The following is a 16,113-nucleotide window of genomic DNA, read 5'->3' as shown; positions in this document are numbered from 1 at the left end:
ATGGGTCTTGTGAAGTGGCAATGCAAAATAATTTTTTGGGTTAATAAAAGGTGTTTTATTGCAAAAAAAGTAGTACAACGTAAACAAAATTATAAGTATTTAGTATCACTGTAATCGTACTGACCCAGAGAATAAAGATATTATGTTATTTGTACCGAAAAATGAACGCCAAAAAATGTATAATGTAAAAACGCAGTGGCAGTATTGCTATTTTTCCCCATCTCCCTCCCAGAAAGAGTTAATAAAAGTTAATCAGAAAGTTATGTGTACCCCAAAATGGCGCCATTAAAAACTACAACTTGTCCCGTAAAAAACAAGCCCTCATAAAGCTATATAGATGAAAAAATAAAAAAGTTATACCTCTTGGAACGAGACCATAAAAAAAGGAAGAAAAACGCTTGGTCATAAAGGCCCAAACAGGCTTGGTCACTAAGGGGTTAAACGTCTGAAAATTCCTGTTAAAATGTAAAATCCATAGAATCCAATGTTACTTGTTCACAGTTGCTGCTTCCAGCTTTTTAAATACCATGTGACTATAAAGGACCAATCAGAGAGGAGGTTCCCCATGGTCCGCTCCATGACTACTTGCCCATCATCCCCATCACACTGGGGATCCCTCTGTACCAGCCGGGAGGGTGAGGTCCTGTTTAGGTAACTGTCCTGTTTGGCTGTGAGGTCCGTGACCCGTGGACCATTCAGCTTCCCGCCGATTAATGGCCTTCACCGGACCCCCCCCCCCTTATCTCTCACCAGGTCCGGCCCTTAGGGGTCCCGTCCAGGCTGGAGATGCAGAGCCACGCGCTGCTTTTCTAGACCCCTCTTTATATTCCATCTTCTCGTGTCCTGGTTTGTAACTTGCGCAGGGCGTGTCCCACATGCTGCAGGCCACGTGGGGGCTCCGCACAGTCCACACCTACGTGGTCACAGGTTATAGTCCCCTCACTGTCCAGTCAGTCCTGCAGATACAGCTCAGGCAGTTCTAACGTTCCGCTCCTTCCGGTGCAGCCTCCATGTGAAGGATGAACCGGATCTGGTCTCGAGCTGCTGGTGGACAATTTATTATGTAATTGGGGCCTTCGAAAAAACAAAGTCTGGCTCCGGCCCCAGAATCGGGTCGCTCCTCCGAGATCTTCTAGTCATCAATCCAGACAATAGAGAGAAGACCTCATCTCCTCTGATTTCTCCCCAAATGTCCCTCATCATCCTCGGTCGTTATAAGCATTTCTATGGGATTTCATGCGGATTCTACATTGACTCCTCTTCTTCCATTCAGGTTCCTGTGATATAGGATTGTCCGATGACATCATCAGTACCAGATAATGGATGGAGACGGGGACAAGATGGCGGAGAGGATATTAGATCTTACCCTGGAGATACTCTTCCTGCTTACTGGAGAGGTGAGAGGTTCTGATGATGTCACATTACATCATTATCTATGGTAATTACAGGTGATGTGACTGGAGAGGTGAGAGGTTCTGATGATGTCACATTACATCATTATCTATGGTAATTACAGGGGATGTGACTGGAGAGGTGAGAGGTTCTGATGATGTCACATTACACCATTATCTATGGTAATTACAGGGGATGTGACTGGAGAGGTGAGAGGTTCTGGTGATGTCACATTACACCATTATCTATGGTAATTACAGGGGATGTGACTGGAGAGGAGAGAGGTTCTGATGATGTCACATTACACCATTATCTATGGTAATTACAGGGGATGTGACTGGAGAGGTGAGAGGTTCTGGTGATGTCACATTACATCATTATCTATGGTAATTACAGGGGATGTGACTGGAGAGGTGAGAGGTTCTGATGATGTCACATTACATCATTATCTATGGTAATTACAGGGGATGTGACTGGAGAGGTGAGAGGTTCTGATGATGTCACATTACACCATTATCTATGGTAATTACAGGGGATGTGACTGGAGAGGTGAGAGGTTCTGATGATGTCACATTACACCATTATCTATGGTAATTACAGGTGATGTGACTGGAGAGGTGAGAGGTTTTGATGATGTCACATTACACCATTATCTATGGTAATTACAGGTGATGTGACTGGAGAGGTGAGAGGTTCTGATGATGTCACATTACATCATTATCTATGGTAATTACAGGTGATGTGACTGGAGAGGTGAGAGGTTCTGATGATGTCACATGACACCATTATCTATGGTAATTACAGGTGGACATGGCTGTAGAAGTGATGGACTCTGGAATGTACATGGTGACATTTATTATTATGTCTTCAATGAACAGGATTACTCCACGGTGAAGAAGACGTCTAGTAATCTGATACATGAGAAGAACAATGAGAAGATCCTAGAAGTCGTCCACAAGATGATGGAGCTGCTGACTGGAGAGGTGACACCGCCGGGAATGCGGGGACATTATACAGTCACAGCACTGGAGGGGTCTGGGTGATGACGGTGTCATTGTGTTGTCAGGTTCCTCTAAGGTGTCAGGATGTCGCTGTCTATTTCTCCATGGAGGAGTGGGAGTATTTAGAAGGACACAAGGGTCTGTACAAGGAGGTCAAGATGGAGGAGGACCAGCCCCTCACATCTCCAGGTAACGGACAGGACTAAATACAAATGTCCTGGAATTCTCTGTCTGTAAAGTCTGAGTCCAGTCTCTGTGTCTCCTGCAGAGAGATCCAGTCAGAGGACAACACCAGAGAGATGTCCGCGTCCTCTCCTTCCACACGATGGTCAGGTAACAGAGATTTTCCCTATCGCTGGTCACTGCTGCGTCCAGTGATTGGCTGCAGTGGTCACATGCCCCCATCAATGGGATGTTGATTCCCAGAGTCCCAGTACCTGCGGAGGCGGTCGTGGAGTGATGAAGCCGGCAACAAGCGGTGGGGATCAGGTTAGTATGAACCCACCACAAGTCCGGTCACTCTGAAGGGATCCGTTAAAAAAGGTTAAAGTTGGATGATGACCCCTTTAACGATCTTTTGTGGTCATGGAAAATATTTCTTGCAACTTGTCCGACTGTCCTGTAACTTACAATATTTGCTTCACAGATTTTATGTCAGGATGAAGATCTGCGCAATATTAATGCTACAGAGACAGATGTGAGGGGCGATGAGGAATACAAGGAGGACATTCCTACAGAGACAGATGTGAGGGGTGATGAGGAATACAAGGAGGAGATTCCTACAGAGACAGATGTGAGGGGCGATGAGGAATACAAGGAGGTTCCTACAGAGACAGATGTGAGGGGCGATGAGGAATACAAGGAGGACATTCCTACAGAGACAGATGTGAGGGGCGATGAGGAATACAAGGAAGAGATCCCTACAGAGACAGATGTGAGGGGTGATGACCAGTGTGAGGAGGACAGTCCTACAGATAAGAGCCCAGGTGAGTAGTGACCACTAAATGAAGCAGAGACGAGTCTGTAACTGTAATGACCCTGTACTGGACTTCCCCTATAGCAGGCGCCTTCCCCATGTTCTTACAGTGTCCTCCAGTACTCAGATACCCCCAGGACTTGCAGTAGGACCAAACTGTTTAACAGCCGGACCGTCCCATGAAGAATAATACAAAGCACATATCAGATATAGAAGTCATCAGTAGATGACTGGACCAAGATGGGGATGGTGATCAGATGGTGGAACAAACGGATGATGGGGGTTATATGGTGAGCGGATGATTGAACAGACAATAAGTGACCCTGACTGGAGCTTTCCTTGGATCTGTCCTTAGACGCTGACCCCAATACCAGCACTAACCCTCACTTTCCCTAAACATATTCTTATGGAAAACACAAATCTGTAAAACTGACCCTAAAACAAACAGGAGGACACTAAGGCCAGTTTCGCTTGTTTATTAGGTGATCAGCGGCACATTTACACAGGCAGATTGTCGTTCCTGATAATCTGCCCAATAATTGGCTCATGTAAATCCACCATAACCATAAGAACAAAGGTTCACTGAAGAAAACTAGGAGAGATACTAGAAAATAAAAGGATTACGGGATTGAAAAGCACAGAGCTTACACTATAACCAGCAGCCCCCTGCAGAAACTAGGAATATTTACAGCGAGGCTAACCAGTCAGGAGCTCCTCTCCAAACAAGGTGAGCTACAGAAGAGCGGTCGGCTGAGCAAGAGATCAGCTACTGTATAATACATAGGAACTGCCCCAAACATACTAGTAGACAGGAGAAGAGGAAGCAGTAGGAGTGTTCCCGCTGATCCTAGCCCATTACACCAAGGTGGTAACGACTCCCTCAGGTCTGCGCTGTGACTCTCCAGGACTTGCTCAGTAATATCAGGGTGACAGGTCTCTTCCATGAATCTCCTGGACGTGTCCTGGTGTTCCTCTGTGCAGCATTTCACAGGCCTCATGTCACACTTTGGACTGCAATGGATTCTGGTGTCCAAATTATGAATGTGCAAGGTGTCACCATATGTGTCGTCCATACAGGCCGCGGGTACCTTCCGTAATCTGCAAAAAAATGATGAGGATTGGGCTGCCATGCCACTTCATAGGATTTCGGCTCCCACCTCCACTGCAGGTTCCTCTTCCTCCTGACACCTCATTCTAGGAGCAATTATTTGAATGATTAAAAAAAGAGTAAATGTCCAGTGGCTTATACTACACCTAAGTATGGAGCGGGTGCAGACACCTTAAGACAAACCCACTGTGAGAAAAGGAAAATGTAATGGTAAAGAAATAGGCCGGCGCTCTCTATCTGGCTCTGTATGGATCAATCACAGAACATGTGGTATATATGATAAAACAGGAGTTCCGGGGGGCGGGGCATCCAGTATGGACACATCTTAACAGCGCTCTCCACATCAGCCACGAAATCCGCTGCCATCGGCTTTCAAAAATGTCATCTGACGCGACACTGAAGAGGGGACAAGTCCTCTGTGCCAGCGCAGCTTGAAGGGCGACAGACATTACTGCCCCGGAGTCCCGCAGTGAGCCGCACGGCACTTGTGGAGGCCGCCGATCTGCACAACCTCGGCCTGAACGTCCTTACTGACGCTGGGCCTCTTCAATCCTAGCTATCAGGGCCAACAACTGAGTCGGTGCCTGCAATACCATACTAACCGAGAGGTTTCTTGAGGAGGAGAGGATGCCCAAGGGTCGCAAACATATCATTAAGGCCTTGACAAACACCCTCACTACCGAGGCCTGCACCCTCCCCACCCCCAGTGTACAATACCTGCTGCTGGGACACAAGGGAAACCAGCGATCCTACACAGACCCCAATCCTGGAGTGAAGAAAGGGCGGTACCTGTAGTACAAGGGACTTGTAAGTATTTTCACCACGGCGCTTCCCTCTTCATGCTGGAAATTCCCTCACAGTTACTTTTGAGCCAATAGTGACAACTTGTAGCCAATTACGGAATAACACCATCTATCACCAGCACTGATGCTTCTGCAACTTTTTATGGCCAAATTTAGCTTTGTCTTCCTAATGGTATAAATATCTCTTAAAAGGAGTACCCTCCCAAATACCTAACACAATTTACACATCAGATACACAGGCTGAAACTTGACACTGATTATGGACAAATTTGTGGCAAAAAACTCTTCTAAAACAACAGGTACCACCTCTCAGATGCAATCTGACATAGCCACCACTAATACCTCAACTAAAATGTCCAAATCTGCAGGCAAATTGCCAAAAAAAACACCCAGGAACACCCAAGAACCCTCTCAATCAGCCTCAGATATGCCCTTCTTGTCTGAACTTATTACAGATGGTGACATCACGCAACCTAACCTCTCCCCTAGATACGACACTTCGCACTCACCGGTGGAAGATTGTAATGTCTCCTCTACCGTGGCTCAAGAAGTGTCCAGGGTTCTCCTACCTCTCTTTGACAAAAGACTGGAGGTACTCCATTCCTCTATTAGCTCTGCCTTACAACTAATTACTACAAACTCTCAAAAAATCTCAGATATAGAGAATAAACACGGAGCTCAGGAGATAACCATCTCCAACTTGGAACGCACCATACAACAATGCAGAGAAGCAGAGTCGGCTTTAACTGCTAAACTAGAGGACCTGGAGAATCGAGATCGCCGCAATAACCTTAGATTTATAGGCATCCCGGAGAATGTCACTGAAGACGACCTACTCACATATCTTGCGGTGGACATACCTGCGGCATTGGGCCTGGAGATGTCGACTGATAAACTCCATATTGAACAGGTACACAGGATTGGACCACCTAAACCAGCTGGAATGGACAACCCAAGACCCCGTCCAGTCATCGCAAAGTATTGGAATTGGACGATTAAAGAACAGATCCTATGCACATACTGACGCCAACGGATCCTGAAAATACGAGGACACAACATCTTGCTCTTTCAGGACTTTTCCGCATCGGTCTCCCAGAAACGGAGAGCATTTACCCCGATATGTCAAGGTCTCCACGACAGGGCGATCTGATTCCAATTGCTTTATCCGGCAAAATTACGAGTTCTGGAGAATGGCAGGCAACAGATTTTTGAAGATCCGCGTGATGCCCGACGCCACTTCTGCCTTGATCCAGAAAACTGAAGCCTGTATCACCATAATGGGAGGGTACCATGTACCTTTCTATACCCATAATCTCACCATCGTGGGCAACATGTGGGTCTCACAGCCCCCGCAGTACTTATCTGCGGGACACTGTTTCCTTTACATTGAGACCCGCCTTTGCAGTAATGTTGTGCAATGGTTTATGCTTTTATTTTATTTTTTGTTTCTATTATTGCCCACTCATTGCCTCTTGTTTTCCTCCTCCAGGAACTTGGCCACGGTGCGCGGGCTCCCGGGTACTCCACTTCGGTCTCACCACTTTGTTCTCTGTCGCTGCTGGGACGATGGGGAATGGTTAGTCATGATGCAATTCTTGAATCTTTACACCACAACCCCGAGATCAAATGACATCACACACATCTCATGACACAGGGGACTACCACACCCCCTCCACACTTAAAATAATATCTTGAAATGTAGCGGGCCTCAATAACTCAGTTAAACGAATAAAGGTCCTCATCCATTTAAAACGCATGAAACCGTATGTAATATTCTTACAAGAAACACATTGGAAGCAAGGGTCCAATAGGGACCTACGGGCGACTTGGCTTAATGGATGTTATTCATCGGACTATACGTCTAAAGCCAGAGGGGTAGCCATACAATTCAGAAGGGGCTTAGGAGTATCAGTAGAGAAAGATCTGGAAGACAAAGGGGGCAGATATATATTGCTCCGAATACAAATAGCGTGGAAGTCATACGCTCTTTTAAACATATATGCCCCTAATCAGACGGACACAGATTTTTTTGCCAGACTCCAGGCCCTCCTCCTACCTAGAGCAGACCCTAATCTAATTGTTGAAGGCGATTTTAATACCACCATCTACCCCACTCTAGATAAATCCGCTCCACAAACATCACTTAGACCGTCTTCCAGAGACCTCACCAATTTAATGGAAGCGGTCTCACTATGTGACCCGTGGAGAATTTATCACACCACCTCCCGAGTATACCTTCTACTTGGCAGCACATGCTAGCTTTTCAAGACTTGACCATTTATTAATATCATCTTTCCTTTTCCATACTATCCAAGACTACAAGCCCTTGAATCTCAAATTAGAACTAGGCTATGGAAATTTCCCACATATCTATACAAGTCGGACGAATTCCATTACTACCTTAAAATACATTGGGTTAATTTTGTGGATGATAACATTGAACACCTTGTTAACCTTCCATACCGATGGGCAACTTCTAAGGCAGTGCTTAGAGGACACATCATCCATTGCACTCGATTGAAATGCAGAAAGGCGGCGGAAAAATTCTTTCCTACATAAAAACCTGCTTACATCCCAACAGTCATATATTTATTCCCCTTCCTCCCACACCAAACAAGTATGTCATGAGGAAGGACCGCAATTGATATATGGTCTGAAACGCGTTGACAAATTGTCCTGTATGTGAAGATTTTACCGTGAATGAAGAATTTTTTTTCCTGTTGCGATTTGGAGCTGGATCTTCCTTCACCCTTTTTTTTTTTGCCACACTAAACAAGTATATGAAGAAACTAGTCGGATATTAGAATCATTTGTTCAGAGTCGGGCAATTTGGCTGACCCGACTGGATCAGAACAAATTCTATAGGGAGGCAAATAAACCGGGACGTCTCCTGGCACGTCTAACCCAAAACCGCACTAAACATGCCCACATTCACTCCTTACATGATCCCGCCTCTATGGATATTACTACTGAGATAGGAAAGATCAGAGACATTTTTCACTCGTACTATGAGGATTTATACAGGGCTACCCCAACAGACCCGGACAAAATAGCCTCCTTCCTCGATTCTCTGGACCTCTCTACCCTTACGGAGGAACAACAATCAGTCCTAGACGTGAACATTACAGAGGCTGAGGTACCAAATGTGATTTCCTGCTGGCCCAACAACAAAGCCCCTGGTCCTGACGGACTCTGTAACGAATATTACAAAATGCTTAATCCTGAGATCATCCCTGTACTAACCAAGCTCTACAATGCCATATATAAAGACCATGTGGCGGTGGACTTGTTCCTAGACTCTAGGACAATATTACTTCCCAAACCAAATAAAGATGTGACACTGCCTCAGTCTTATAGACCTATATCCCTTCTGAATAGTGATTACAAATTCATTGCGAAAATTCTATCAATTAGATTACAAAATATCCTCCCCAAAATCATACACCCCTCACAAAGAGGTTTCATTAAATCTAGACAATCTGTCAAAAACATCAGGGCAGGTGTAGCCGCCACCCTTGAGACACGAGATGGTAATGCCCCCCCCCCCCCACTAATATTAAGTCTAGATGTCGAAAATGCGTTTTATAAAGTGTCATGGCCCTTTCTGAATGCTGCTTTATCTCGCAGAGGATTCGGCCCGGTATTCTCTGATTTTGTTTGCCATCTCCAATCGGATGTCCGCCCTACGCTCACAATGAATGGCTATAACACCCCCTACTTGGATATTTTTAGGGGCACTAGACATGGCTGTCATCTCTCTCCTTTACTTTTTAATATCTCTTTGGACCCCCTCTTACATCATTTACAGCCACTCCACACAACATAGTCATAATTTAGTCGCTCTGGCGGCATTTGCAGATTAGATTCTGTTGATTTTTAAAAACCCTGAAATTAAACTCCCACAAACATTACAGAATCTTACCGATATTGGACAGCTCTTGGGATATACTCTAAATTTTGATAAATCTGAAGCCATGCTTCTTAAAGGCCACACGAGACCGAGGTGGACTGCTCACTTCCCATTTCAGTGGCGCTCGCACTCTATATCATACCTGGGGGTACAGATCATTAAGTCACCGGGCAAATTATACAATGCAAATGTCGCTCCCTATATACGTGCGCTTGAGGACACATTGGCAGGCTGGCGACACCTTCCTTTGTCTTATATGGGGCGGGTGTACCTTCTCATGATGGTGGAATTCCCCCGCCTGTTATACCTTTTACATTCCCTACCAATCTATTTACGCCCTAGGGATCAGAAGAAAATCAGCTGTCTATACCGTACATTTATCTGGCAGGGTCGCCGCCCCAGGATACCTTATATTGTCCTACAATGGCCCAGATTGAATGGGGGGTTGAACTTTACTAACATAAGGGCTTATAATATCGTAGCTCTCATGAGAATTGCTATAGACTGGATACACCACATGTCCATGTTCTCAAATAGGGGTCAGGAACAGGCATTTATACCCGGACTAGCCCTCTGTAACCTTCTCCATACCCCCAATGGGACAGATCCCAGAACGAGCCAGGGAAAACATTCTAATAATGTTGACCTGGCGGGCGTGGCAAAAAATGAGAATTCTCAAAAATTTACACTCCCACATTTCATTACATATGAGCCTCTTAGCTAACCCACATTTCCAAATAGGGTCACCACATAGAGATTTTTTTTGACTGGTATAAGGGAGGTATAACTTTGCTCAGCCACTTGGACCACGCCACACATAAGATTCTGTCTTTTGAAACTCTCAAAACTAAATACCCCACCATTAGTTAAGTTTCTTCCCTCACAAGCCAGCAGCTATCTTCAGAAGTTACTACCCAACCTAACCCCTCGAGAATGGAGTCCGGCTTTACAGGCCTCCCTCAAACATACTCCTACCTTATGGGGACATACCACCAGTTACTACAAATTTCTAAATACCCCTGGTACCAGACACTAATCTTATTGAATGACCCGCCTATATCGGGGATATGATCTAATCTGAGGGCTCAATGTGGTCCCTGCGCGCCGTGTGTATGTTTAGACTTTACATGTACTGAATATGGAGAGGAGATGAATGAGTTGGGCTAATGTTATGTTTTACTTGCTCTGCGGTTTGCAGAGAATTCTGTAATGGTTCTTTCACCACATTTTCCCCATGTCCATCCTTTCCCCATCCCTCATTTCCCTCCTAAAAAACCAAAGTTGACGAAATGACTTTAATATATTGCTCTATCTGCTTATTTTGGGACCATCACCAGAGACATGTCATAAATAATACTGATCAATATTACTGCTCCTATTAAAATGTTTTATCTTATGTTAACCTTAAATAAAAACATTTGAAAATATAAAAAAAAATTTTTTATTAAAATATCGCACTAACAATATATACTGTCAATGCACATGAACATTAAAACTAAAATAAAATGAAAAAAAAAAAAAACAACACATAGCATTCCACTTACAGGTAAGTATACATCTGGATGTCCACAATCGTCCTAATGTTCTGATTATGGAAGTACACGTGTTAGTAGGTTAACCTACTTGGTTCTGTGCTTGATCCATACAGAGCCAGATAGAGAGCGCCAGCCGATTTCTTTACCATTGTATTTGAATGTTCGGTTGGCTGTAAGAGTATGGGGGCTTAGTCATAGATCTCAGCCATGGAAGAGGAAGGTTATATCTTCTAACATTGTATTACTGGGACCACTGGCTGTTTCTACTGGGTCACAGAACAGCAGTATCCCCACTGCTATGTCAGTACCGTACCTTGTATTTGATCTTTGTCCTCCTGGCCATTTACTGCTGCTCTGCACCCCCCACCCCAAGACGGCGGTGTCCCAAGGCACTTGGCGATATCTGTCTGTCCACTACACAAAATTCTGCTGCCAACAAGATGACATTAAACACCTCGGTAAAATCCTGTACTACCCCCAGCAGCTGTGGCCTAATAGTTCTCTCCGGGTTCTTCCCTCCACCTCTCGGTGCTCTGCTAGTATAGGCCATTACTCGCTCACTGCCATCTTGAATTTGGGTCAGGATTGCCCCCAGCCTCTTCAAGCTTCCCTCAGTATACAGGGTAAAAGGCTTGGTGTGGTCAACATAGACCAGAACGCGGGAGAGACCAACATTCTCTTCATCGGTGGGAAGGCCTGATCTGCCTTAGCCCCTTGAGATGAATTCAGGTAACACTTCACATAACAAGGAGAGAAAGTGCGTCTTATAGACTGACTTGGCCGTGATTGTCACTTAGGATCCAGTAACAACTAGGTAGGACAGCGCTACTTTCTTAACCCTTTCAGCCCTGGGCCATTTTTTGTCTTTGCATTTCCATTTTTTTTTTTACTCCCGGCTTTCTCTGAGCCATTATGACTTAAAAAAAATAAATAATCGAATTCTAAGTGCAGTTCCCCCACAGTGCAATGGGTTTAATTTTTACTGCATTCCCTACACAGTAAAACTGAATAATGGAAGCACTCACTAGTATTCGCTTAATAAGATGCACTGACATTCCCCCCCCCCACACACTTTTTTGGGGGAAAAGTACATCTTATATGTGGGTCTGACCTCGATGTGGGGTCTGTAGAAAAGGTCACTAACTGAACAACCCCTTTAATTGTTTGACCACAAAATAGTTTCCATTAGATCTCAGATCATACCAGCAATCGGACCCGCAATGCTAATCAGCTTTCAGCTTACAGCCCCAATCAGACCCCCAATGACTCATGTATCAGCCTAATGTAGCCCCCAGCCTCATGTCGGCACCCAGCCTAATGTAGCTTCCAGCCTCATGTCAGCCATCAGCCTAATGTAGCCCCCAGCCTCATATCAGCCCCCAGCCATCAGCGCAAATAAAAATAAAAAAACACACTTACCTCTCCTGCTCTGGACACCGCCGCTCCTGACTGCCCGTGCTCGGTCTTCCTCTTTCTCCTCCTCGGTCTGCTGTGCTGTGAACTGGCGCGCACAGCGTGAGTTCACAGAGCGCCCTTACGCTGTGCGCAGCCCTGCACAGCTGACAGACGAGGACCAGGAAGTGGTGAGTACAGAGCCTTCATCGCTTCCCGGTCCTCCGGTACTAATAAAGCGCTTCCATAATGGAAGCTCTTCATTAGTATTCGCCCCATAAGACGCATGGGCATTTTTCCCCACTTTGGAGGGAAAAAAGTGCGTCTTATGGGGCAAAAAATTCGGTATCCCACAGTGCTGATCAGAAGGCTGGAGTTGTCACCTGTTCTTCCCTTTGTGAACCCGTTCAGCAGGACTGGACTTTCAGGGCAGAATCTAATAAAAGCAAGTCACTGACCCTAAATACTAGTTGCCTCTGGCCGGTCCTATATTCTAAGAGATTTCGGATAAGTAAGCAATCGCCCCCACTCTGCTCAGCTTCCCAGCTGTCCGTGAGCTGCTCCTACTTAAGACTCCAGCACTGCCCCCCACCCATCCTCTAATGGTCCCCTTACTGACTCCTCAGGGAGCACATTAGCAGGAGCATAGTCAGTGTCTGACATGTAGCATATAGAATGCACCAGGGAAGCAGGGACGGTCTTGTGGAGGGCACTGGTGACAATTCTATCGCTTGCCCCTTTTTACAGATCTCCCAGTGCCCCCTTATTAGTGACACAGCAACAATTATTTACTTATAATTCCTGATCCTCACATGCAGTTTTGGAGCTCTTATTAAAGAACGGAGGGGTCGTTTCACTCAGTATGATTAACTCTAACAAGCAGTAAGCCTAGTTTGATGGGGTTGATCCTGCCGATAGATGCTCTTTAGAGGGAAGCTATCACTTCTGTGCTGGCAGTCAGTACTTTTAGATTACCGATAGGCCAAACCCCATGCCAGCGCTAGGAGGGAGATGAGTCTGATGAGGCTCACTACCCCCACCGTCCGCCTCCTCCCGACATTCACTGGCAGGTTTCTTTCCTGTTGTGCATAGGAAAACCAGTCAGTCTTGGTCCGGAGGCAGGGGAGGGTAGAGGTAGTCCGTCTTGTTGGACTCTTCTCCCTCGCAGCCCCGGTGCACACTGTGAAGTTCGGCTTCTCAGTACTGACTGCCAGCACAGATGTGACAGACCGCTGAAATCACCGGGCCTGTGACTACACTATGCTGCCCCAGTGAGGGCCACGTACTACAGGTGACAGGTTCCCTTTTAATGCAGATTATTTTATACAAAGAATTTTAATAGAGAATAGTAATCCGGCCTTATGCTGACTCCATAGCCATGGCTTCCTCATACATGACCGCACTGTTCCTCTCCACTCCCCTGCACTAAAGTGCATTTTTATGTTAAAAAATATCAATATTATTTAAATTTTTTATATTATTTAAAAATAATTTTACAAAGTTTTGTTCTTGACAGGTGACTGTACTGGGAGCTCAGAGGGACAATTGATATCTACAGATTATAATGCAGAAGATCCGGGTCTCGCATCAGATACGTATGAAGATTGTGCCATTATCCCAGATGTACCATCCACTCTTCACAGCAAAACTCTGTCATTTGATCATTTAACACAAATCCGATCTTCTGATTCATCACAGACTGTTAACCAGAATGCAAGGCACAAAAGGAGTGTGGGAGCCCAAAGAGCTCAGAAAGGGAAGAAGTCATATCCATGTTCAGAATGTGGGAAATGTTTTACTCACAAATCAGAACTTGAGAGGCATCAGAGAGTTCACACGGGAGAGAAGCCGTATTCATGTTCAGAATGTGGGAAATGTTTTACTCAGAAATCACATTTTATAAACCATCAGAGAATTCACACAGGGGAGAAGCCGTATTCATGTTCGGAATGTGGAAAATGTTTTACTCAGAAATCACATTTTATAAACCATCAGAGAATTCACACAGGAGAGAAACCGTATTCATGTTCAGAATGTAGCGAACGTTTTACTAATAATTCAAATCTTGCTATACATCAGAGAATTCACACAGGTGAGAAGCATTTTATTTGTTCAGAATGTGAAGAGCGTTTTGCTACAAAATCAGCTCTTCTTTTACATCACAGACGTCACACAGGGGAGAAGCCGTATTCATGTTCAGACTGTGGGAAATGTTTTACTCATAAATCAAATCTTCTGAAACATCAGAGAATTCACACAGGGGAGAAGCCATATTCATGTTCAGACTGTGGGAAATGTTTTACTCATAAATCAAATCTTCTGAAACATCAGAAAGTTCACACAAAGGAGAAGCCGTATTCATGTTCAAAATGTGGGAAATGTTTTACTCAGAAATCACATCTTCAGAGTCATCAGAGAATTCACACAGGAGAGAAGCCGTATTCATGTTCAGAATGTGGGAAATGTTTTACTCTTAAATCAAATCTTATTAAACATCAGAGAATTCACACAGGGGACATGCTACATTCATGTTCGGAATGTGGGAAATGTTTTAATCAGAAATCAGATCTTCAGATTCATCAGAGAATTCACACAGGAGAGAAGCCATATTCATGTTCAGACTGTGGGAAATGTTTTACTCATAAATCAAATCTTCTGAAACATCAGAAAGTTCACACAAAGGAGAAGCCGTATTCATGTTCAAAATGTGGGAAATGTTTTACTCAGAAATCACATCTTCAGAGTCATCAGAGAATTCACACAGGAGAGAAGCCGTATTCATGTTCAGAATGTGGTAAATGTTTTACTAAGAAATCACATCTTCAGAGTCATCAGAGAATTCATACAGGAGAGAAGCCATATTCATGTTCAGAATGTGGGAAATGTTTTACTATGAAATCCAGTCTTGAGAGACATCAGCAAATTTGCACAAAGGAGAAGCCGTATTCATGTTAAGAATGTGACTGATGGGCAAGCATGTGAGCGGCTGTGCGTCGGCTGAGCTCCTGCACTACCCCAGCCAATTATCCTGCAAACATTAGCCTAATCCTGTTGCTTGCATGTTTACCCTGCGGTGGACCTTGGGAACACAACAATAGCGAAATTTAGCTGCCATGACCAGGAAAAGAGAAGGGAAAGGCACAGACAAGGACCCGCAAGATGGCTCTGGCTCTGCCAGACCTAAGCACCAAGACCGCACAGCGGACCTACAGCGGGAAGCTGCAGCGCGGCTGGGACAATATGCTTGTTCAGCGGCACTACTTAGCACAAGACGCTCTGATACAAGGGTGAGGCTCTACCATCAGATAGGGGCATGGACTCTGACAGTGAGGGGCTGGAAGCTGCTACAGTAAAAGAACGCGGCCCTAACTATGGCATCCTACAGACGAGTGGTGCAGACACCGAGTCAGAGGCTCAGGAATCCGAATCGGAGGAGCCAACCCTCAAAGATGTCATGCAAGCCATTACTAAATGCGGCAAGTCACTGAAGGCGCTGACAATGCAAGTGGGAGCCTTAAAAGAAGATCTGTACATAGTCAGGCAGGACTTTCGAAAGTTGGCAGAACGCACAACCGCCCTGGAGGAGCAAGTGGGCGATATGGAGGACGCTATACATCCTCTCAAGAGGGACACTACGGAACATGCTCGCATGCTAGATATACTGGCTGCCAAACAAAATGACTTGGAAAATCGGCTGAGGCGAAATAATGTAAGATTAGTTTGATTACCAGAAAAAGTGGAAGGTGTTAACCCTACAGAGTTTTTTGAAACCTGGTTAGAAGAGCGGATTGGTGCAGAAACATTAACTCCGCTGTTTGCACTTCAACGCGCTCACAGAGTGCCTACTCGCCCATTGCCACCGGTTGCACCCCCGAGACCGGTGCTCATGAAAATACTCCATTGCCGAGATCGTGATATTCTTCTTAGAAAGGCCAGGGAGCTACCGGATCTTTCAATTAATGGCCACAAGGTGTCACTCTTTCCTGATTTCTCAAT

At 45.1% G+C, this 16,113-nt stretch overlaps 3 protein-coding genes across 18 annotated transcripts in view; 2 read left to right on the top strand and 1 right to left on the bottom strand.

Moving 5' to 3' along the window:
* The window catches only part of LOC121000834 (zinc finger protein 383-like), a 1,218,895-nt gene that overhangs the window by 481,289 nt on the left and 721,493 nt on the right, over nucleotides 1-16,113 (top strand). For 9 of the 16 annotated variants that reach the window (XM_040431515.1, XM_040431524.1, XM_040431516.1 and 6 more), the window contains one exon: nucleotides 2,271-2,375. In XM_040431515.1, coding sequence (XP_040287449.1) covers nucleotides 2,271-2,375 — 105 coding nt within the window. Of the gene's footprint in view, nucleotides 1-1,270; nucleotides 1,398-1,517; nucleotides 1,575-2,270; nucleotides 2,376-2,458; nucleotides 2,583-16,113 lie in introns of those variants that run through there. The other 7 variants (XM_040431529.1, XM_040431520.1, XM_040431527.1 and 4 more) reach the window with 5 other exon arrangements.
* Nucleotides 1-16,113, bottom strand: part of LOC121000850 (gastrula zinc finger protein XlCGF26.1-like) — a 106,779-nt gene that overhangs the window by 42,757 nt on the left and 47,909 nt on the right. The gene's annotated exons all lie outside the window — the stretch shown is intronic.
* Nucleotides 5,708-15,163, top strand: LOC121001547 (oocyte zinc finger protein XlCOF22-like). Its single transcript, XM_040432670.1, has 5 exons — nucleotides 5,708-6,258; nucleotides 6,377-6,565; nucleotides 6,770-6,798; nucleotides 13,634-14,209; nucleotides 14,294-15,163. Exons 1-5 carry the CDS (start codon nucleotides 5,708-5,710, stop codon nucleotides 15,070-15,072), a joined length of 2,124 nt encoding a protein of 707 aa, XP_040288604.1. The 3' UTR covers nucleotides 15,073-15,163.

The sequence above is a fragment of the Bufo bufo genome, chromosome 5 (assembly GCF_905171765.1).
Source record: "Bufo bufo chromosome 5, aBufBuf1.1, whole genome shotgun sequence".
Taxonomy (NCBI): Eukaryota; Metazoa; Chordata; class Amphibia; order Anura; family Bufonidae; genus Bufo; species Bufo bufo.
Note: the sequence above shows the minus strand (reverse complement) of the source record. Positions and strands in the feature narration are given on the sequence as shown.

Excerpts from the sequence above, each read along its gene's own strand:
- LOC121001547 (XM_040432670.1), top strand. The coding sequence starts at position 5,708 with ATGCCCTTCTTGTCTGAACTTATTACAGATGGTGACATCACGCAACCT. Across the intron at positions 6,259-6,376 it reads CCCCGTCCAGTCATCGCAAA|AAACGGAGAGCATTTACCCC; the intron begins GTATTGGAATTG and ends TCGGTCTCCCAG. Across the intron at positions 14,210-14,293 it reads ACATCAGAGAATTCACACAG|GGGAGAAGCCGTATTCATGT; the intron begins GTGAGAAGCATT and ends GACGTCACACAG.